Genomic DNA, 8675 nt, shown 5'->3' on the forward strand with positions numbered 1-8675 from the left:
CACGTCATTCTCCTGCAAAGCCTCTTGGTGGATTTCGATCACAACCTTTGGGGTTGGCAGTCCAGCACTCACCGGGTGCATCGCTAATGTGATGATTCCCTCCTGTGACTGGGGTGTGAGGTGGAATGCGCACTGAGAATTAACCAACCAGGGTTTCCAGCAATGAGAGCTCTTCCTATGTTCTGCAGGGGCAATGCCAGGACTGGAATAGGACAAAGTCTGATCGCAGAGGGAACACATGCTTTTGAAGGGGAGGAACTGGAAATCACTTAGAAAAATCAAGTTTATATAAATGAAATTGAGTAATGGGTTGAGGAAAAGTAGAGTGATGAGTATTGTTTATTTTAGCATAGGAAAATGTGTGACATGTTTTTCTGCTGATGGGAAACATTGATGATTGACAAAAGTATTATGAGAGCAATACATTTGAGTAAATTATAGACAAGAAATAAATATAAACATAACCAGCAAACTTTATACAGAAAAACAAAAGAAAGGCTAGATTGCATTGTCTAAGCAAACCTAAGTGCCTTGATATAATAGTAAAAATTAAAGGTTTGAAGAGAGAGTAAGATACAAAATAGCCATTTGGAATATGAGAGAGTGGCTGGGCTAGGATATCTCGTAGGATTTGAGGGCAATACTAAAGGCCCAATTATGGTTACAAATTCTCAGTGAGAAGAATTGAAATGGATTTACTCCAGGTGGAGACTTTTCCTGGAGAGTACAAAGTTTAAAGCAGTAGAAAGGAGCTCAGTAGCATGGAAGAGTGTGCTTATGATTGTCAATGAAAACTAAAGTTCAGAAATGGGAAGTGGAGGAATGAGCTAGGTGAGACAAAGGGAGAAGACAGTGAAGTTAGAACAAACAAATCGAGGGAGCTAGATATGAGCAAAGGAAATCAATATTACTAATAGCACTCCAGTAGTTTATATATGCATACATTTATTCCTGACAGAATGTATTTAAAGGTGTGTGTGGCTGTTCTATTAAATTGGCATTCCATGATGCTCACCTTCCCTACACAATCGCTGAAGACAAATGTGTGCATAAGCAAAGGTGATGAAGAAAGCTGATGGTGCCCGGCTATCAAAAGATATAGCATCTGGGGTCTTAAAGGCTTGAAGATAAACAAGCAGCCATCTAGTTCAGAAGCAGCAAAGCCCACGTGGAAGAAGCACACCAGCCTGTGTGATTACCAGGTGTTGATGGGATCAGGAATCAAGCATCAGAGCAAATGATGAGGGTAGGAGTGATTTGGACATTCCCTCACAGAAGAGTCATAAAGAAATTACGAGACAGCCAGCATAGCACCAAGGAAACATACAACATTCCTTTAGTTCGTTAGTACTTCCTCCCCTCCCACTATCATGATCCCAATTCTACCTTACAAATCTGGCTGGATGTACTCTGTTACAGATAGGAACTGGAAACACAGAATATCCAGGGAAGATGATCCCTTTGGGGCCAGTGGCGAAAGTGGTGATACAGGGAGGGTGGAGGGAAGGCAGGGTAGAAAGGGGGAACTGATTACAAGGATCTACATATAACCTCCTCCCTGGGGGATGGACGACAGAAAAATGGGTGAAGAGAGACGTTGGACAGTGTGAGATATATATAAAAAATAATAGTAATTTATATATTATCAAGGGTTCATGAAGGAGGGGGGAGTAGGGAGGGAAAGGAAAAATGAGGAGCTGATACCAAGGGCTCAAGTAGAAAGCAAATGTTTTGAGAATGATGAGAGCAACAAATGTACAAACATGCTTGACATAATGGATGGATGCATGGATTGTGATAAGATTATAGGAGCCCCCAATAAAATGATTAAAAGAAAAAAAAGGTGTGTGTGTAGCCAGTGGATGGCTGCACATAAGTTCTCTCAGTACAACACTTTGTCTTAGAATCCTTAGGGAACCTTCAAAGAAAACGGACCCGTCAAACCTGGGGCTTCTGGGAGAAACTGGTGGGCCAGTGAAGCTCAAGGCTGAAAGGCCTGCTTAGAAGGTCATAGAAAACTTGATGTACTCTCTCAAAGGTCAGAGAATTCTTAAGAAAATAGAACACTACATTGATAAGAAACAGAACAGGAAATCTGCACCAAGGAATTGTTTTTCAGTACAATACACCTCCACATTCTTAGAGGGTAGCAAGGACTGGCCTATAAACATTTTGTTGAGACACCTTATTTCATCCACTGTCCAGCTCTGGTCTTGTCATTTTAGACTTCTTGTCCCCACAAATTCAAAGAATGTTTAAAAGTCATACAATCTGTGCCCCTCAGGGATGTGCAAACTTCTCTTTTTAATATGATGTGAACTGAAGGTGCATAGAGTTTTTCCGATCAGTGTGATGAAAGCACTTTGCAAAGTGGTTATGAAGTTTGTGTGAAAGGTACAGACTTTGATGGATAGTATGTTGAGAAAGAGTAGCTTCCTATTTTGGCATTTTGTTTAATAAAGGTGTTCATTGAATTTTTAATTTTGTAGTTATGTTTTCTGGCTTACCCTTGTTGACTAATCAATCCATCAATAGTGGCAAATACCACTGTCTTTTATAGTTGAATGATGGTGCCATGGAGGCTCTCCCCATTCTAGACACTAGTGAAGTTATAAGATGGTTTGCAAGTATCATTATGGCCCAAAACTGGTGGAGTTGGGGTTCTAGAAGGAGTAATCCAGAAAGAAAGGAGCTGAGGCCTGGGAACAAAATTGATGGGAAGTGAAAGCCACGAGCATCGCAGACCTTGGAAGTAACAGGAACGAGCATCATAGCTAAAGGATTTGGAAATGATGGGAGAAGAGCTCATGGGAGAAGAGGAGGCACAGACAATGCACTGAGGCAATTGTCATGGTCATCTTGATAGGTGATAAGACACTTGAAATCGTGTGTTGGAGAGCAAGTGTGCTAGTCTGGGGACTTTAGAGAAACAAATTCACAGAAACTCATGTATAAGAGAGAGTTTTATATAAAAGTCATGTGCAGATCAAGAAAACATCCCAACCCAGTGCTGCCCAAACCCACAGTCCAACATTAGCCCATATGTCCGACACCAATGCACAAAGTCCTCCTCCATCTCACAAAACACACACAATGCTGCCGACTGCAGGAGGAAACCTGAGTCAGTGAATGTGTAAACATCTCAGTGCTGGCAGGGGTCTCCACATGGCTGCTCCAGCACCCAGGGCTACATTGGGGTAGGTCCATGTGGCTTCTCCTCAGGGATATCTTGCAGGAAGTGAGCCTTGCCAGCTGAAGCAGGGAACTCACTAAGGCAACTGCACCCTGGTGCAAACATCACAAAGCAAGAGACCCAAGAACCAGAAAGGTGAGGCTCACGGGGTCATTTATCCCTCCACCCTTCAATTAACCCCACATGTGTTTATCGGCCAGGTTTGCGCAATCAACTAACTACCTCAGCAAGACAGTGAGCCAGCTGTTAAAAGTCTTAAAATGATGAGGAAAAGTGACATGGAGATGATAAACAGATGTTTTTAGAGAAGGAATCTTTTGGAAATTGCGACAATAAGATATATCTGAGTGTACCTAACCGCAGTCCCCACCAACCTAAAGGAATAGAGGATGTGTCAGGGAAAAGAACTTCCACTTGAGAGGGCTCTGCGGGAAGCAGTGTTCTCTGGAGAGGACAAGATATTAAAGGAGACATTGTTCTAGTGAGAGTCTGAATTAGTTGGTGACTGCACCTGCATGTTAAATTGGCCCCCTCCACTGCCAGGCAGTGAAATCCGCACAAAGGGAGACATGATAGGTTATATCTTCCTTAGCATCTGACAAAAAGAGGCATGAAATTTCTTCAAAAGACGCCACCATTTTCTTAAATTCAAAAAAACTTTTTCTATGGATCCATAATCATGTTTATATCCCTAGCAACTAGAAAAATGCCTGAAATAAACACCAAATACAATAAGTGTTCGTTTAACCTCTTTTGCTGAAGTCCGTAATTGGCAGGGTATTTAAAGGCAATATTTGAAGACAAAAGCTTGCCTACGACTGTGCTGCAGGGCATAGTCAGTTTTTGTCTTGATCTTTGTGTCGTATCTGAGATGGTCTTTTTTAAAAAGGAAGGTAATTATAAAATTAACTCTAGCAGTTATTTTCCTGCCCACATATTGTGCACCAAGATAGGTAATAGTTGTTAGTGTTCACTTTTATTCTTTCATTGTAAAGAGGAAGACCTGCCATTTTTAAAAACATGCAAAGCTAATTAAAGCTTTCCCACTATTTCATTATCTGACTGTAGTTGCAAATTCTGACTTAAAACTCTTATCAGAGGGAGACTCAACATTTGTCCCTGAACAGCAAATGAACATTCAATTAACACTTCAATACAAGGGTATTTGAAATAAAAAGTTAGTTTATTGTTAATCTCTTTCCTTACAAATGCAAATACACAATTTTTAAAACCCGCAGAATTCCACCTCTTTATACTTGGGAGGAAAATAACTGTCTTTTATTATTATTATTATTATTATTATTATTATTGTCAGGGAAGACCTGACTTTTCTGAAGTGGTACTGAAGCTAGAAGACTACAGCATGGAGGTAGGACTCTTAGCTTCTGAACTGCATCCGTCCCAAGGATACTGGGAAATGTCCATGAGGAGGGTTTGGGGCAGCAGGAAGCACACGTGTAGAGCACCATTTCTACTTAAGCATCGTTCAGTTGAGAGGGGAGAGCAGAGTTTTAAGGGCAAAGACTAAATACAGAGTGAGTTGGGGTTCTGACTAAAATAAACAAGCAAATCGATCTGCTTAGTTTAAATAGTTGATAGATACACATTTGGAAGTATAACAAATATATTAAAATTATTTAAATCCATTTTTGTCTATGCAAATGAAAAGTAAATTAAGATGTCAGGTTATGGCCCACTTAGACACAAGAAGAAAGGAAAATTTTTATCATCAAAATTAATGGGTAAATTAACTGGGAGGCATTACTTTCACATCACACATATGGTTGTATAAAGTGATATATGCTACTAATCAGGTTAATTCAATTTTCTTCCTTAATATCAAGAAGTTGATGGCTTTAATTTTCTCTGTAATTACCATAATTTTCTATACACCTGGTCAGGAGATAGTATTTGGAAATAGTCAAGAGAACTAAAACTTGAGGTGTAATTTTAAAATAATGCATTCTCCCATGCCACATGCTATCGGAGGAGGGGTATGGATGTGACTTCCAGAGCCTTACATAATCTGCACATGAAAGGAAGGAGCCTCACTCGCACAACTTGACCATTAACCACAAGGTCAATGGTTTAAACCCACCAGCCACTTCTCAGAAATCTTATCTAGAGCCTGATGAGTTGGAATGGACTGGATTACAGTGGGTTTTTTTGGTTAATAGAGCTGAGGATCAAGAGCCATGGATTTCTCCATATAATCCCAAAGGGGAACAATTTTTTAATTGTTTGGTTTTTTTCTTGCCTAAAACCAAACAAAAACTCACCAGAACCTAACTCGACTATTGGAACAGGGTTATAGTTTGGCTTGTGTGTGTTATTTCAAACTTTCACTGGGATTTATAAAGAGAAGGCTTTGTCTATAGAAGGGAGCTTCAGTCTTTAGATAGAAAACCTTTCTTTTTTCCTTCTCTTGAGTTCTTAAATTTATAAACCCTCTAAAACAATAAAATCCATTGCCATCAATTCAATTCTAACTCACAGTGACTCATATATGGTATTTCTAACACTATAAATCTATAAAAGTATAAAAAAAGAGAGTGAACAGCCTCATTTTTATCTCATGGAACAGCTGGTGGGTTTGAACCACCAACCTTGAAGTTAGCAGCTCAACCCTTACCCCATTATATCAGTATGGATTCTTATACAAAGCAAGGAGAAATAGTGGTCTACTTAGAAGCACTTCAGAAGCCCTATCTTAACTAGAATATATGCCAAAAGTTTGAGTGTGGAGAGACTTCAAGACGTGGGTTCCAAGTAGCTTTTCATTTTGAATCTTTGTGCTTGACAGTGCAGTTACTCCTAGTCTGAGTATATCCAGTTAGGTCACAGTGTGATTTCCCCAAAGAGGTATGATTTCCCCAAATGGTGAGAGCTGAAGGACTTCACCACCTTTCCCCAGGAAGAAAGATGAGCACGCAGACATTATACACAAAGGGAATTTCCTGGATTGGATTACATTGGGAGCGTCAACCTGAAGGAGCTTCATTTGCTGAGAAGCTTGATCTTCTCTTCCTCAGCTTTCTAAGAGGGAACGCCTCATAATATTTGCAGATATCACAATGGCGAAAGGAGCATTGATGAGCCGGATCCTAGACTATCTTGGGGGATGACACTGTGTGCTTGGTCTAACAAGAAAGCCTCCACCAGGAGCCTATATAGCATCTCTGCCACAGCAGAGATTCAGTCACAGCATTTTTAAGGTTCCTTTTAATAGTGATTTTCATGAATTCCAAAGCTTTAATTAGCAATGCCTTGGTTACTCTGAACTTTTTATATCCCTGTCAAACTGATGTCTACAGTCTCCATAGCTTATGAATTTGTAATGTCAAAGTCATAATACTTTTGGTTGGATTAGGTAGAATGAATAAGAAGCAAAGTTGTCCAAAATTACAATCAAAATATTCAATTTTTCCTCCTCTTTCCAATTTTCTGCACTCAACAATCTTGGTTTTTTCCTAATGATTTTAAAACTATTTATAGTTATCTAAAATTACTGAATAATTCCCTACACATGCCAATTATGAAGTCAATCTTTATTATTCAAAGTGAATATGTTCTTGGTAAATATATATACATTATTTTTTATTTGCAAAGGGGAAACTTTCACACTACAGTTTAAAGGAATTCTGCTAGGGATCTTATTGCCACAATGAAGACTGTAGAGAATATTTTGATCATTGAATAATAACCTCCTAAATATCTATTTGATGAATTGAATCTGGGCCTATTGGGCCTTCTCACAAAAGAGCACAAGTTTAATGGGCCAGCTCTCAGCGTAGAACTGGGTCAAAAAGTAAATTAAGCTAGACAGTCGTCACTATCAGGGGCTGAAGGGAAGAGCCAGAAGCAAACCGAGATGAATAGAAATTAAAAAGAAAAGTCCTAGAAGAGGAAGTTAAAATAAACCCATCCTCTGTTTTATGCCTCTAAGCCTGTTTGATTTATGAAAAGATTGAAGCTGCCCTTCCTTCATGCAGCTAATGTCTCCAGCTTCCAGTAGCCGCAGTGGGCCTCTCTTACCCTCCTCTTCCTCAGATTTCCTGGTGAGCCCGGGAGGCCCTGGCAGGAGCCACGTCGCAGCTTTAAGGAGTTGTTTTGAACTGGAATACACTTTTAATGCGAGGTCCTATGCTGCTTGGTCCCAAAGGTAAGTGATAATCGAAGCGAGAGAAACAAGCCCCCAAGGCAACTCACGACCATCACTCTTGTTCTAGGGTCCACGGAGTCACGGCAGTGCATGCAACACTGTCGACAGGGGTGACTCCTCGTTTACACAAACTGCAGAAGAGGAGGTTTGAGCTAACACAAAATGAAAAGTTGCACATTTTATTCGATTATATTTGGTGCATATTCGTTGCAAGTAATGGCAATTAACTCTCGCTTAAGCAGTAAATCCTTGCTTAAGGCCAGGGGTGGATGAAGAGAAAGGATTCTGGAGACATTTTATGGAATCCTAGGTAGGATCTCTTCTGTGGGAACCAGGAAACCATTTTAAGAATCCAAGTACCTAGAGTTTAGGCTTTTTCTCTGGCAAGCTCTGCCGGTTACATGTCCCAACCGCTAGATACCAAACAAACAACAGCAGCAGCAACAAAGCACCTCACCGCACAGGCACAGTCGATGCGGACTGTGTTTCCTGTAAGTTTCTGAGACTGCACCTCTTTCCGGAAACAGAAAGCCCACCCAGAATCTCTCGTGGGATGGCTGGTGTTTTGAAATGCTGACCATGCTGATTGCCGCCCAACGTGTAACCATGGAACAGGACATCGCAACCCTTGATAGGTTGTCTCCTTTTTACTTAGTTTAATTTTAGACAGTCTCTTTGTCTCTTAATTTAATTCTATACTTTTAAAGAAAAATGTATTCGTCATCCATTGTCATAACAACTCTGCATAACAAACCAATCCAATCGATAATTACACACCGTGAATATCCATTTCCCTCTTCCGTGTACCAATGGGTTGGTCAGTTTTTATGGATGTATGTAGTTTGGGGTCAACTTGACTTTGAACTTCAAGATATGTCCAGGTTGTCTTATCCTTGTTAGATCAACAGCTACCTATGAAATGTTCTTTCATGGACAAAAGGTAAGGGCACCAGAGACAAGTCCAACTTTATGTGCACATCAGAGCTTTTTGGCACCAAGTTGTAGCCTCTGACATTCCACTGGCAGGTCATATAGTTGAGTATAAACTCAATGAGGAAATAAAAAATACTGTCTTATGGGAACGACCGCATAGTCACATGGCAAAGAGCAAAGAAAGGTTAGGAATTAGGGATGTAGTGTAATATGAGAAAGAATATGACTGGCGCTTTGGGGCTCACAAGACCTTCCCTTCCCTAAGCACATGCAGTTGGGTAGAATTGGTGGGGGGCCATGGGGGTCACATTGCATTAATTCATAAAACTATCACCTTCAGCAGTTGCTGATGTGCACGGAGAACAGGAAAACACAGAAACTGAACTG

At 40.3% G+C, this 8675-nt stretch overlaps 1 protein-coding gene across 1 annotated transcript in view; it reads left to right on the forward strand.

The window, feature by feature from the left end:
- The window catches only part of TNNI3K (TNNI3 interacting kinase), a 305113-nt gene extending 297098 nt beyond the window's left edge, over positions 1 to 8015 (forward strand). The window contains 3 exon segments of the mRNA XM_075537291.1: positions 4509 to 4562; positions 7186 to 7355; positions 7883 to 8015. Of these exon segments, the coding sequence (XP_075393406.1) occupies positions 4509 to 4562; positions 7186 to 7355; positions 7883 to 8015 (357 nt within the window).
- Positions 8016 to 8675: the final 660 nt, after the last annotated feature.

This window comes from Tenrec ecaudatus, chromosome 1 (assembly GCF_050624435.1).
Source record: "Tenrec ecaudatus isolate mTenEca1 chromosome 1, mTenEca1.hap1, whole genome shotgun sequence".
Classification (NCBI taxonomy): domain Eukaryota; kingdom Metazoa; phylum Chordata; class Mammalia; order Afrosoricida; family Tenrecidae; genus Tenrec; species Tenrec ecaudatus.